We start from the raw sequence: 15,584 nt of genomic DNA on the forward strand, positions 1-15,584 counted from the left end.
GGATCGGTGTGGACCAGCACTCACCAGCCCGAGAGGCTTGTCTGCTCACCCGCCGGGGCAGGTGAGGGCTGGGAGCTGAGGCTCCAGCTTCAGCTAACCAGGAGGGAGTCCAGGAAAAACTTTGGACCTGCCTAAGAGGCAAGAGACCATTGTTTCAGGGTGTGCAAGGAGAGGGGATTCAGAGCACCGCCTAAATGAGCTCCAGAGACGGGCGCAAGCCACGGCTATCAGCGCGGACCCCAGAGACGGACATGAAATGCTAAGGCTGCTGCTACAGACATCAAGAAGCCTGTGTGCAAGCACAGGTCACTATCCACACCTCCCCTCCCGGGAGGCTGTGCAGCCTACCACTGCCAGGGTCCTATGATCCAGGGACAAGTTCCCCAGGAGAACACATGGTGTGCCTCAGGCTGTTGCAACATCATGCTGGCCTCTGCCGCAGCAGTCTTGCACCGCATTCCATACCCTTCCCCCCTACCCCCGCCTGAGTGAGCCAGAGCCCCCTAATCAGCCACTACTTTAACCCTCTCCTGTCCAGGCAAAGAACAGATGTCCTCCAGCGACCTACACACAGAGGCAGGGCCAAAACCAAAGCTGAACCCCAGGAGCTCTGCGAACAAAGAAGAGAAAGGGAAAATTATCCCAGCAGCCTCAGGAGCAGCAGATTAAATCTCCACAATCAACTTGATGTAACCTGCATCTCTGGAATACATGAATAGACAACAAATCATTCCAAAATTGAGGCAGTGAACTTTGGGAGCAACTGTAGACTTGGGGTTTGCTTCTGCATCTAATTTGTTTCTGGTTTTATGTTTATCTTAGTTTAGTATTTATAGTTTATTATCATTGGTAGGTTTGTTTGATTTGGTTGCTCTCTTCCTTTTTTTTTAATATATATAGATATTTTCTTTTTCTCTTTGGCTGAGTGTGTATGTGTATGCTTCTTTCTGTGATTTTGTCTGTATAGCTTTGCTTTTACCATTTGTTCTAGGGTTCTCTCTGTCTATTTTTTGTTTGTTTGTTTTTGTATAGTTTTTAGCACTTGTTGTCATTGATGGATTTGATTTTTGGTTTGGTGGCTCTCTTCTTTCATTCTTTTTTTACACTTTTTAATTTCTTTATTTTTCATAATTTTTTATTTTAATAACTTTATTTTACTTATTTCTCTTTTTGTCTTTCTTTTTTTTCTCCCTTTTCTTCTGAGCCATGTGGCTCACAGGGGCTTGGTGCTCTGGCTGGGTGTCAGGCATGTGTCTGTGAGGTGGCAGAGCCGAATTCAGAACATTTGTCCACCAGAGACCTCCTGGCTCCACGTGACATCAAACTGCGAAAGCACTCCCAGAGATCTCCGTCTCAATGCTAAGACCCAGCTCCACTCAACGACCAGCAAATTACAGTGCTGGACACCCTATGCCAAACAACTAGCAAGACAGGAACACACCCCCACCCATTAGCAGACAGGCTGCCTAAAATTATAATAAGGTCACAGACACCCCAAAACACACCACAGGATGTGGTCCGACCCACCAGCAAGACAAGATCCAGCCTCATCCACCAGAACACAGGCACTAGTCCCCTCCACCAGGAAGCGTATACAGCCCACTGAACCAACCTTAGCCACCGGGGGGCAAACACCAAAAACACCAGGAACTACAAACCTACAGACTGAAAAAAGGAGAACCCAAACACAGTAAGATAAGCAAAATGAGAAGACAGAAAAACACACAGCAGATGAAGGAGCAAGGTAAAAATTCATGAGACCAAACAAATGAAGAGGAAATAGGCAGTCTACCTGAAAAAGAATTCAGAGTAATGATAGTAAAGATGATCCAAAATCTTGGAAATAGAATGGAGAAAAATACAAGAAACATTTAACAAGGACCTAGAAGAACTAAAGATGAAACAAACAACGATGAACAACACAATAAATGAAATTTAAAATTCTCTAGAAGGAATCAATAGCAGAATAACCGAGACAAAGGAACAGATAAGTGACCTGGAAGATAAAACAGAATAAAGAAAGAACAGAGCAGAAAAAAGAATGAAAAGAACTGAGAACAGTCTCAGAGACCTCTGGCACAACATTAAACACACCAACATTCAAATTATAGGGGTCCCAGAAGAAGAAGAGGAAAAGAAAGGAACTGAGAAAATATTTGAAGAGATTATAGTTGAAAACTTCCCTAATATGGGAAAGGAAATAGTCAATCAAGTCCAGGAAATGCAGAAATTCCATACAGGATAAATCCAAGGAGAAACACACCAAGACACATATTAATCAAACTACAAAAAATTAAATACAAAGAAAACGTATTAAAAGTAGCAAGGGAAAAACAACAAATAAAATACAAGGGAATCCCCATAAGGTTAACAGCTGATCTTTAGCAGAAACTTCAAGCCAGAAAGGAGTGGCAGGACCTATTTAAAGTGATGAAATGGAAAATCCTACAACCAAGATTACTCTATCCAGCAAGGATCTCATTCAGATTTGATGGAGAAATTTAATCTTTACAGACAAGCAAAAGCTAAGAGAATTCAGCACCACCAAATGAGCATTACAACAAATGCTAAAGGAACTTCTTTAGGCAGGAAACACAAGAGAAGAAAAAGACCCACAAAAACAATTAAGAAAATGGTAATAGGAACACACATATCGATAATTACCTTGAATGTAAATGGATTAACTAGTCCAACCAAAAGACATAGACTGTCTGAATGGATACAAAAACAAGACCTGCATATATGCTGTCTACAAGAGACCCACTTCAGACCTAGGTCCACATACAGACTGAAACTAAGGGGATGGAAAAATATGCCATGCAAATGGAAATCAAAAGAAAGCTGGAATAACAATTCTCACATCAGACAACACAGACCTTAAAATAAAGACTATCACAAGAGACGAAGAAAGACACTACATAATGATCAAGGGATCAATCCAAGGAGAAGATATAACAATTGTAAACATTTATGCACCCAACATAGAAACACCTCAATACATAAGAAAAATGCGAACAGCCATAAAAGGGAAATTGACAGTAACAAAATCATAGTAGGGGACTTTAATACCCCACTTTCACCAATGGACAGATCATCCAAAATGAAAATAAATAAGGAAACACAATCTTTAAATGATACATTAAACAAGGTGGATCTAATTGATATTTATAGGATATACCATCGAAAAACAACAGAATACACTTTCTTCTCTTGTGCTTATGGAATATTCTCCAGGGTAGATCATATCTTGGGTCACAAATTAAGCCTTGGCAAATTTAAGAATATTAAAATCGTATCAAGTATCTTTTACAACCACAACGCTATAAGACTAGATATCTATTGCAGGAAAAAAATCTGTAAAAAATGCAAACACATGGACGCTAAACAATACACTACTAAATAACCAAGAGATCACCGAGGAAATCAAACAGGAAATCAAAAAATACCTAGAAACAAGGGACAATGAAAACACGACAAACCAAAACCTGTGGGACGCAGCAAAAGCAGTTCTAAGAGGGAAGTTTATAGCAATACACTCCTACGTCAAGAAACAAGAAACATCTCAAATAAACAACCTAACCTTGCACCTAAAGCATTTAGAGAAAGAAGAACAAAAGAAACCCCAAGTTAGCAGAAGGAAAGAAATCATAAAGATCATGTCAGAAATAAATGAAAAAGAAATGAAGTAAACGATAACAAAGATCAGTAAAACTATAAGCTGGTTCTTTGAGAAGATAAACAAAATTGATAAACCATTAGCTAGATTCATCAAGAAAGAAAGGCAGAAGACTCAAATTAATAGAATTAGAAGTGAAAAAGGAAAAGTAACAACTGACACTGCAGAAATAGGAAGGATCAGGAGAGATTACTACAAGCAAATATATGCCAATAAAATGGACAACCTATAAGAAATGGACAAATTATTAGAAAAGCACAACCTTCTGAGACTGAACCAGGAAGAAACAGAAATATAAACAGTCCAATCACGAGCACTGAAATTGAGACTGTGATTAAAATCTTCCAACAAACAAAAGTCTAGGACCAGATGGCTTCACAGGCAAATTCTATCAAACATTTAGAGAAGAGCTAACACCTATCCTTCTCAAACTCTTCTAAAATATAGCAGAGGGAGGAACACTCCCAAACTCATTCTACGAGGCCACCATCACCCTGATACCAAAACCAGACAATGATGTCACAAAAGAAGAAAACTACAGGCCAATATCACTGATGAACATAGGTGCAAAAATCCTCAACAAAATACTAGCAAACAGAACCCAACAGCACATTAAAAGGGTCATACACCATGATCAAGTGGGGTTTATCCCAGGAATGCAAGGATTCTTCAATATATGCAAATCAATCAATGTGATAAACCATATTAACAAATTGAAGGAGAAAAACCATCTGTTCATCTCAATAGATGCAGAAAAAGATTTCGACATAATTCAACACCCATTTATGGTAAAAACCCTGCAGAAAGTAGGCATAGAGGGAACTTACCTCAACATAATAAAGGCCATATATGATAAACCCACAGCCAACATCGTTCTCAATGGTGAAAATCTGAAATAATTTCCTCAGGAAAGATCAGGAACAAGACAAGGGTGTCCACCCTCACCACTATTATTCAACATAATTTTGGAAGTTTTAGCCCCGGCAATGAGAGAAGAAAAAGAAATAAAAGGAATCCAAATCAGAAAAGAAGAAGTAAAGCTCTCACTGTTTGCAGATGACAGGATACTATACATAGAGGATCCTTAAAAATGCCACCTAGAAAACTACTAAAGCTAATCAATGAATTTGGTATAGTTGCAGGATACAAAGTTAACGCACTGAAATTTCTTGCATTCCTATAAACTAATGATGAAAAATCTGAAAGAGAAATTAAGAAAACACTCCCATTTACCATTGCAACAAAAAGAATAAAATACTTAGGAATAAACCTACACTAGGGAGACAAAAGACCTGAATGCAGAGAACTATAAGACACTGATGAAAGAAATTAAAGATACCAACAGCTGGAGAGATATACCATGTTCTTGGATTGGAAGAATCAACATTGTGAAAATGACTATACTACCCAAAGCAATCTACAGATTCAGTGCAATCCCTATCAAATTACCAATGGCATTTTTCACAGAACTAGAACAAAAAAGTTTACAATTTGTATGGAAACACAAAAGACCCTGAATAGCCAAAGCACTCTTGAAAAAGAAAAATGGCCCTGGAGGAATCAGGCTCCTGGACTTCAGACTATACTACAAAGCTACAGTAATCATGATACTATGGTACTGGCACAAAGACAGAAATATAGATCAATGGAATAGGATAGAAAGCCCAGAGATAAACCCACACACACATGGTCACCTTATTTTTGATAAAGGAGGCAAGAAGATACAATGGAGAAAAGACAGCCTCTTCAATAAGTGGTGCTGGGAAAACTGGACAGGTATATGTAAAAGAATGAAATTAGAACACTCCCTGACACCATACACAAAAATAAACTCAAAATGTATTAAAGACCTAAATGTAAGGCCAGACACTATCAAACTCTTAGAGAAAACATAGGCAGAACACTCTCTGACATAAATCACAGCAAGATCCTTTTTGACCCACCTCCTAGAGTAATGGAAATAAAAACAAAAATAAACAAATGGGACCTAATGAAATTTCAAAGCTTTTGCACAGCAAAGGAAACCATAAACAAGATGAAAAGACAACCCTCAGAATGGGAGAAAATATTTGCAAATGAAGCAACTGACAAAGGATTAATCTCCAAAATTTACAAGCAGCTCATGCAACTCAAAATCAAATAACGAAACAATCCAATCCAAAACTGGGCAGAAGACCTAAATAAACATTTCTCCAAAGAAGATATACAGATTTCCAACAAACACATGAAAGAACGCTCAACATCACTAATTATTAGAGAAATGCAAATCAAAACTACAATGAGGTTATCATCTCACACCAGTCAGAATGGCCATCATCAAAAAGTCTACAAATAATAAATGCTGGAGAGGGTGTGGAGAAAAGGGAACCCTCTTGCACTGTTGGTGGGAATGTAAATTGATACAGCCACTATGAAGAACAGTATGGAGGTTCCTTAAAAATCTAAAAAATGAACTACCATATGACCCAGCAATCCCACTACTGGGCATATACCCTGAGAAAACTGTAATTCAAAAAGAGTCATGTACCACAATGTTCACTGAAGCTCTATTTACAATAGCCAGGACATGGAAGCAACCTAAGTGTCCATCGACAGATGAATGGATAAAGAACATGTGGCACATATATACAATGGAATATTACTCAGTCATAAAAAGAACCGAAATTGAGTAGTGAGGTGGATGGACCTAAAGTCTATCATACAGAGTGAAGGAAGTCAGAAAGAGAAAACCAAATACTGTATGCTAACACATATATATGGAATCTAAAGGAAAAAAAAATGGTTCTGAAGAACCTAGGGGCAGGGCAGGAATAAAGATGCATGTGTAGAGAATGGACTTGAGGACACGGGGAGGGGAAAGGGTAAGTTGGGATGAAGTGGGAGAGTGGCATGGACATATATATACTACCAAATCTAAAATAGATAGCTATGGGAAGCAGCCGCATAGCATAGCGAGATCAGCTTGGTGCTTTGTGACCACCTAGAGGGGTGGGATAGGGAGGGTGGGAGGGAGATGTAAGAGGGCGGAGATATGGGGATATATGTGTATGTATAGTTGACTCACTTTTCACTTTGTTATAAAGCAGAAACTAACACACCACTGTAAAGCAATTATACTCCAATAAAGATGTTAAAAAATAAATCTGGTCGCCCTCTTGGAAGTTTCTGAATTATCCTGGAAATAGACTGCAAAGCCAGACTGAAGAATGGCCCTAGTTAACCATGAGGTATCATATTTTTTAAACTTATGCTATATTGTTATAGACAGACTCTTGCAAGTTACTTCACTCTTACTCCGAAAGGAAAACATAATTTTATGAAAGAGACTGGAAGATAAGAGGTGCTCCCCACTAAAATAATTTAACTGATGCATTTATCTTAGTTTGTGCAAATTTGTTGATATATATGTTTGACATTAATAAAGGTAATTTGTCAAGTTTATTTTATAACCAGTTGCTCATTTAAAAAATCATTGAGAAATGCAGTCTCCAACTTACAATGGTTCAACTTACGATTTTTTGACTTTATTGTGGTGCAAAAGCAATACACATTCAATAGAAACCATACCTCGAATTTTGAATTTTGATCTTTTCCTGGGCTAGTGGTATGCGGTATGATACTCTTTGGTGATGCTGGCTATCGGCAACGAGCCGAACATAGCTTCTAGTCAACCACAGGATCATGAGGGTAAATAACCAATATACTCACAACCATTCTCTTTTTCACTTCTGTACAGTATTTAATAAATTACATGACATATTCAACACTTTATTATACAATAGACTCTGTGTTAGATGATTTTGCCCAGCTAAAAACTAATGTAAGTGTTCTGAGCACGTGTAAGGCAGGCTAGGCTAAGCTATGATGTTCCGTAGGTGAGGTATAGTAAATGAATTTTCAACTTGAAATATTTTCAACTTACAATGGGCTGGAGGAAGATCTGTATTTTAAAACTACTTAAAGCTATTAAAACTATGTACAAATTCCTTAAAGGCACCAACACTCTTATAAAGATAGAAAATTTTAGTTAACAACCAAAAGCAAATATGCAGGCCGAAAAGAGATCTCTGAAAGTTAAATTAAAGGCTACTGATCATGTTCTTATTACTAATAAAAAGAAGTGCCTGTTCTCCCTGGATAAATTTCTTGTTTAACTAATTCTTGTGCTTGTCTGCCTTTAAGGATATTTGAAGTAGTTCTAAGCCCTTAAACTAAAAGCTAGTGGGAGGGAGATGATGGAGGAGCAAAAAATGGACCTAAGGAAGGGGTCTGAGGAAAATAGGACTTTATCCCTGATTTTGTTCTCCCTGCTTGTCCCACAGAGATCAGCTGCTCACTGATGACTTCCTAACATTTGACCTTTTCTTGCAGCAACTGGGATAAAAACCTCACTAAATTCATAAGTGTCAAGAAAAAAAGAAAAACAAAAGGAACAAGGCACTTACAGAAGGTATACTTTGTGAATACATTATGGAAGCCTTCTCAGTCTGAACTTCATTAGGTATGAACTCACATCCTTTTTCGTACAGTCCTGTTACTCTGTCGGATTTGCATGATTGGGTGACACAGCTTCCTCCTTGACACTTCTGTAGTACATTTTTACCAGTAATAGTTGACGGACATCTGAAAATATATTAAGGTTAGATGTTTAGGTGTAGGTGATATAATTTAGAAGTGTTGGACTCTGTGGTCAGGTTCTACAGATGGCTTTGCCTACGATTTCCTTTCATAATTCAAGAAATAAATACATCCCCTTAAATAACAAAATTATTAAATTCTCATTAGAGTAATTTCTGTTTGCCAGAAGGTATCTGAGGGGCTCCCAAAATGATATCAGAATGTGTTTCTATGCAGCAGAAAAGCTAAGGCTGGCTTACAGCTACTGTTAACAATTAATAAAGACCAAAGGCACTTCCTAATCTAGTCCCCTTGTCCCTGGAAAATCAGGAGCCCTCTTTTGTTTACTATAAAAATTTTGCTGACATTTTTTGTTTGTTTGTTTTTATCTAACTAGTTTACGTCATACAGTTTTTGCATAGTTCTTGTGTGTTCATAGGTATATTAGATTTTTCTTTACACACTTATGACTTTTGTCACTATTATAAATGGAGTACTTTTCACCCACATCTTATTTTATGAGTATATAAATAATATATGAACACTATAGGAAATTTGGAAAGTAGCAAAAAAGTATAAAGAAGAAAAAAAATCATGTCCCACTGTCAGAGATAAACTACCGCTAGCATATTGAAGCATTTCCTTCTCTATGTATAAGCATAACATTCTACGTATAGCTTTGCTTCTTGATCTTAAAAAACTTAGTATTTTAGTACATTTAAATTGTGTTGTTATAATTCACATTATTCTTTCAAAATGTGATTTTAATAATTTCATATTTTGATACTACAACATGAATTTAGCCTAATTTACTTCATTTTGTTCCCCCCCAAAAAATTTTTCAGTGCTAAAAGTAAAACTTCCATGAATAAATAACATGTCACATAAAATTTTGACTCTGTTTCCAAGTTTGCTGCATGACTGACTCCCAGAATAAATGCTCAGACCCAGAAGTTTGAACATTTTAAAGCCTGTTGATAGAGCTCATTCTATCATTTCCTTTAAAATGGATTGTTAAACATGAAATTACTGGAGCAAGAAATAGAAAAAACTTTTAGAGATTTGATATGTGTCACCAAATTGCTTTCCAGAAAAGTTATGCTGGTTTATTCCCCTAATAACCATCTATGGGAGCACTCATCCCACTGACAGTCACTTACTAGGCAATAAACGATTCTCATCTTTGTCAAATTTGCGCCTCTTTGATTACTAGTAAGTCTGAACAGTTTTACATTTTTACTGGCCATTTTTATTTCTTCCTTTGTAAATTATTCTTCTCCTGTCTTCTCCTGTCTATTTTTCTATTAGGGTGTTAATGTTTTCCTACTGATTTTTAAAAGTTCTTTATGTGTTATAATACTAAGTTTTTAAAAGCCTGTTTTTTAAAATTTTTGCAAATATATTTTTCTGTTTCTTATTTTTTAATTTAGTTTATGTTTGACTTATATGCAACAAAATTTTTAATTTATATGTAGCCAAATTTATTATTCTTTTAGTTATGTCTTTTTCCAATTCTTGAATGTATAGAAAGACCTTCACCATAGAGAAGTTTGATATGTATTAATGTTCTTCTAGTTTTCATTATGGTTTTATTTTTTATATTTAATGAGTCTATCCAATTGAAAGAGAGTCTGTTAATTTTTTCCCCCCACGTAGTTAAAAATTGTCCTGACATCTTAAGAAATATTGTCTTTCCTTGTAGATTTATAATTCTAGCCGTATTAAATAGTAAATTATTGTGTAAGTGTCTGTCAGTTCACATTGTTTTAATTAACTTAGCTTTATTGTATATTTAAAATTCAATGAGAAAAATTTCCTTTATACCTATTCTTTTTCGAAAATGTTCTCAGGTACTATCTACTGAATAAACTCTGGGACTTTAAAATGAGGTAAAAATAGAAGTACTTTTGATTAGAGTTTTATAAAACCTGTATATTAATTGGGGTTGGATTTACGTATTCCATGAATTGAAAATCTCTCAATTAATCTTGATTTTCTTTTAAATTCTTTAGAAGGATTGTATGCTATGGTTTTCTTCAAATATAACTTTCACATTTCTTAGTTTTCTTCAAATATCTCTGGTTACCTTATTGACTTCCCTTATCAATTTTAATTTCTATTTTTTCCCTGAGGCTTTCTAAGTAGACCACATATCATCTGCCTAGAAGCAATTTTCTCTCTCCCTTTCTAGTAGCCCCCCCCTTTTAACCCCCCCAACATGTTATTGCATTGGCTACAACTTTCTAAACAAGATTAGATAACTGCTAACAGTGCCCACTCCTATCTCATTCCTGAGAATGTCTAGTGATTCCCTATTAAATATGAGGTAGGCAGTTGGCTTTCAATTGATGTTCTGCATCATATTAAGGAAGCCTTCTATTGTAGGCAGTACTGTCATTTTTGTAATGGTTTCCAGGCCTTAAAAGTAATTTAAAAAATTGGTAGATAAGCAATAAATGCTATTTGTATGTTATAATAAGATTTATTGTTAAGAGGACATGGTAATCATGTCAGTTTTGCAAATGTTATCTGTGCAAGGATGAACATGCTGTATATGTGGATATTTCTGGAATATCCCTAGGAAGGAATAGGTACTAGTCAGCTTTTCTCTCAAGGGGATATACAGTGTCTGTCTGGAAGCTTAGCAAGAAGTGGGAAAGGCAGATGTCAGGGCTGAATGGCATCCGTGGGCTGAGATTTGAGAGGTCCATCCAACATATGATCACGTCAGGGGAGTGGCCCTGGGGAGTGGTCTCTGAGGTGCGGAGGGAACAAGCCAATCAGATAGACTGTGTACGGCTCTGGGAGGCACTTAGTGTCTTTTTATACCTAAAGTGACATAAGAGTGAGGGAAAATGTCATGGTAGTGGACCAAGCTGACAGAGTTTGAATGTAATAAAGAAAGAGGAAAATGGAGAGCAGTAATGCTCCTGTGGGAGAAAGGGGAAGCCAAGGCTGAGCTCTGAGCCCAGTGCAGCTTCCCTTGGAAACTGCTGAATAAAGACAGTAACCAAACCAAAGCTGAGTGCGTCTCCTTAAACAGCCATCAGGGGAGTCGAACTGGAAGCAAGAGTGAAGAGGCGTGTTGTGCCAGCTCTAGTCTTTAAAAAGAGGTGGTTGTTTTTAACTGAGGCATAAATGTGCAAGCTTATCAAATTCCTTTTCAGAATCTGTTGGAATAATCATTTAATTTTCTTCTTTTACTTGATATACTATATTAATTACTTACCTAATATCATAGCATTTTCAGACTTCTGGAAGACATCCTTCTTGACCTTAGTGTGTTTGTTATTCCCTTAATTATGCCAGGTGTAACGTACTATCCTTTTATTTAAAACCTTTTTAGAAAGCTGTATCTACAGAATTCTTTTTCATGCCATCTGTCAGGTTTTAGTATCTGAATTATGCTAGCTCTCTAAAATAAATTGGGAAGTTCCCTTTTACATTTGTACTAAAGCAGTTTGTTCCCTGAAACTTTTGATTGCAAGAACTCACCTGTAAAATCACAGCAGCAGAGGTACTTTCTAAGTGTTCAGTTTGCTTCCTATTGACACCATACAAGGTTTTATTCAAATTGGGAGAAGTTTTCTGTTTTGTTTTAATATTTGGACTGTCTTCCAGCTAAATTCCACAGTCTCTCACAGGCCCACTCAAACTGACATGGTTCACACAGATAGTATTCTACCCTCAAGGCACTGAAGCTTTGTTTATGTCACTGATTATGATACAGGAAGATGGAGATACTGAACGTAGCACCTGTGGATTTCTTCTAGTTGTACACACACACACAAAGAGGCAAATGATTTGTAGCTGCAGAGTAGAGAATTCAACTAATTAAGACACTTGTAAAGTGAACAAAAGTAGTAGTTTTATGGGAATCTGAAAAAGACGGCACTAAGAGTGAGAGATAGAAAATAAGACAAAAGACTGACATTTTAAAAGTAATCAATTCAAGACAAAATTGTTTGCAATTTAAAATAGTTTGTGAAAAGTTAATCAAAATATACATACATTACTGGTTTTTTTCTTTTATTGGATAAGTAGAATTTCTGGTCATTATTGTACTCATTAAATACTCCCCATCGTAGATGAGCCCATTCATGGACAAATACCCTTCCTGTGAAAAAGTATTTTAAACACCTGATTACAATAAGAATGGTAAAATTACCCTCTTAAACTAAGAGAAAGTAATTCTTCTGAATGCTATTATGCTTTGCTATGTTTTTTTTTTTTTTTGATCAAAGGTTCGATTTCCTTAGAAGGAACAATCTGATACGACAATTGCACATTTCTATAAAATATGACTGTTTATTTTGGATTATCAAGTGTCAATTAGGCACCTAGTAAGTGCAAGGCAGCTATTCATACAATGATAAAACAATTGCCCTGTCCTCACATAGCTCATGGTCTAGCAGATGACACACATCATTTTAGATAACTATAATCCTTAGGGGTGCAAGTGTAATGATGGAGGTCAGTCAGCACAGGCTGACCTATAGGGCAGCCAGGGCAGCACCCCCAATAGGTCCTTCTCCCTAATGACTCATATGTGGACAAACCTCAAGCCCTGCCTACTCCACATCTGCCTTTTTCTTCTTTGACCTATTCTCATCTTTCCAGTCTCATTGCCAGTTACTTCTGAACTACTGCAACACTCACTCAACTGGCCTCCATGTCTCCAGTCTTCAGTGACTCCACTATGGTGCTCAGGGTTAAGTCCAACTTCTCAATATGCGTACAAGGTCCCTGATGATTCCGGCCCTATTCCTCTCTGCAGCCATATGTCTTGCTCTTCTCCACCCACTTCCAAAACTCCATAATGACAATGGATTCTTGAACTCCTTTTACTTTCTAGAGCCACATCACGCTCTTGCTCAGCTCTGGTTGTTTTTATATATTCTTCCTTGGTTTGGAATAATACTCTCTCTCTATCTCTGACTGAATAACTCCTACTCTTCTTTCAAAATTAGGCTTGTATCCACCTAGAAGCCTTCTCTGACATCCTCAAACTGGTCCAGGTACCCCTCCTTATCACTTTCATTATATTCCATTATGGCGTTTATCGTGTTATATTGTCATTGCTTCTTACTTGCCAGTCTCTCACTACAGACTCTTGTCTCCATGAGAACAGGTACCATGACTTCTTCACTGACATGTCTGGGCACATACTGTCTAGAACTTAATAGATACTTAGTATTTGTTAAATTTGGATGAATGTTAGTGACTTATGTACAGCTCAGTTTTTCTGGAATGTAAATTCCCAGGTAGGCTGAATTTGGAAGGTTAAGTGAGGAGGTGCATGTTAAGTAACCCTAGTATCTCACATTAAGGATTTTAGATTGTTCTCAGTGCTAGGGAACAACTGATGGCCTCTTAAAGGCAAGGGAAGATTGTGAAGTAGCAGGCGTGGAGTCACAGTACAGAAAGGAGAGAGTATAAAGGAATGACATTGTATATGGTGACCTTGATGGCTGGAGTGGGCCCAGGAGTGGGTTGGAGCAGCTAAGTAAATCAGTTCAACACATATTTATTGAGCTATACATTGGCAATTTTCTGTTCGTGTTATGGAGATGTTGTAAAAGAACAACAAAGAGGTGTGTTTGTTGGACACTTCTTTCTGAGAAGGTCTGTAAAAGTGCTCTAGCGTATTTGGGGGTGGGGCATGCAAGCACCAAGTGCTATTTTGTTTGCTTGTTTGTTTTCTCTGCCTTGCCTATTTAAATGAAGAAAATCAAATTTGTTCTCATCTTTTCAAAATGGTAAAGAAACCTAGTACAAGTTATTAGTTAACCTAATTAGTTAATACTAATCACACTTGATTATACTTGGAAAGTACATATTATATATACTCCATTGCTGGTTTCTTTTAATCTTTTCTCCAAAGATTGCTCTATTTGGTTCATATGGGAATGCTAAATGATATTTTGTGAAGGAAAATTTGGTTTTTTCTTTAGTCACACATTTTTGAGAGCTGAACAGCAAGGATATTCTGTCTGATACTCCAAGTGAGGTCCAAGGTCAGGCAGTATCAGCATCACCTGGGAGCTTGTTAAAATGCAGATTCTTGGGTCCTACCCCACACCTACTGAATCAGAATCGTTTTAACAATCCGTTTATAGTATGAACGCACATTGAAGTCTGAAAACATGATGCATGTCTGCCATCTGGTAGCCACTACCTGAATTGCAGGCAGGAGGTTTAATTTGTTCAGATGTCTCACCACAGAGTAATAGAAACCCAACATTACATATTAAACTATTTTAGAGTTATTATCTGATACTAATCTGAAAATTTTAAATATTATATTTACACACATATATATGCAGAATATGAAGAAAATAAATTTCTAACTGAGAAATGCACTATTTGGAATCTGTTTTACATGAAAGAAACATACTATAATAGTCTATTTTATGTTCTTACTCAGAAAGATAATGCTATTGTTGATCCATTTGCAACGTAAAATTATTAAGTTATGAGAAATATAACAGAATATTTCATCTCTACCCATACCTTGTGATCCGTATTGAAGCAACATTTTTCCTGCTAGGAACCCAGGAGTCAGATAAATTTTATTACCCTTTTCTCCACAGCGTCCCATATGCTCAGTATAGGGTTCATCATTACCTGTTGGATTAGGTTCAGCAACCAGAACATCAGCCTGAAATTTAAGAAAAAGTTTTCGTCATTACAAAATTTCAGCAGATGAATTGACCTTACTTCACACCATCATATTCTGAAACAATTTTATTTGATTCTAGAATATTTTGATGAAAAAAACCTGAGTCACAAAAGGAAACCAAATTTAAAAAAAGAACTTGATATTCTCACATTTTTGTAGGTCTCAAGTTTGGGTTTCACATATTCAGGTTTTGTGCTCCAATTTTGAGGAATCAAAATGGCAACATTTTTGAAATAGAATCTTTTTTCTGTAGCTTCAAACAGATATGGAGATGCCTCTGTCACCATATCCTGGTCGGGGGAGAGGGGAACATAAACAAGAGCATTTAATGACAGAAAAAAAGATGAAACTACCAATTATTCAAATTTACATCTGTATCTCACATTTCCGAAAACTAGCTATTTATCAAGCTTGGAAGAGGAGATTGTTTTGTTAATAATAATAGCTAGCCTTTTTTGAGATTTTTTACCACATGCTCTGTGTCACAGTGTAATGGTTGACAGTGAAGACTCCAGAAGCAGACACTAATCCCAGCTGCACCACTTATGGTGGGACATCAGAAATTTCCTTGAGGGAGTTCCCTGGCAGTCCAGTGGTTAGGACTCGGCG

The 15,584-nt window shown here is 36.8% G+C and overlaps 1 protein-coding gene across 1 annotated transcript in view; it reads right to left on the reverse strand.

Annotated features, from left to right (window-relative positions):
- Positions 1-15,584, reverse strand: part of CLCA1 (chloride channel accessory 1) — a 36,889-nt gene that overhangs the window by 16,971 nt on the left and 4,334 nt on the right. The window contains exons 2-5 of the mRNA XM_024767862.1: positions 15,125-15,265; positions 14,807-14,954; positions 12,305-12,410; positions 8,122-8,299 (exon numbers count right to left, since the gene is read on the reverse strand). Coding sequence (XP_024623630.1) covers positions 8,122-8,299; positions 12,305-12,410; positions 14,807-14,954; positions 15,125-15,265 — 573 coding nt within the window. The remainder of the gene's footprint in view (positions 1-8,121; positions 8,300-12,304; positions 12,411-14,806; positions 14,955-15,124; positions 15,266-15,584) is intronic.

This window comes from Neophocaena asiaeorientalis, unplaced genomic scaffold (assembly GCF_003031525.2).
Source record: "Neophocaena asiaeorientalis asiaeorientalis breed wild unplaced genomic scaffold, Neophocaena_asiaeorientalis_V1.1 scaffold546, whole genome shotgun sequence".
In the NCBI taxonomy this organism is placed as follows: domain Eukaryota; kingdom Metazoa; phylum Chordata; class Mammalia; order Artiodactyla; family Phocoenidae; genus Neophocaena; species Neophocaena asiaeorientalis.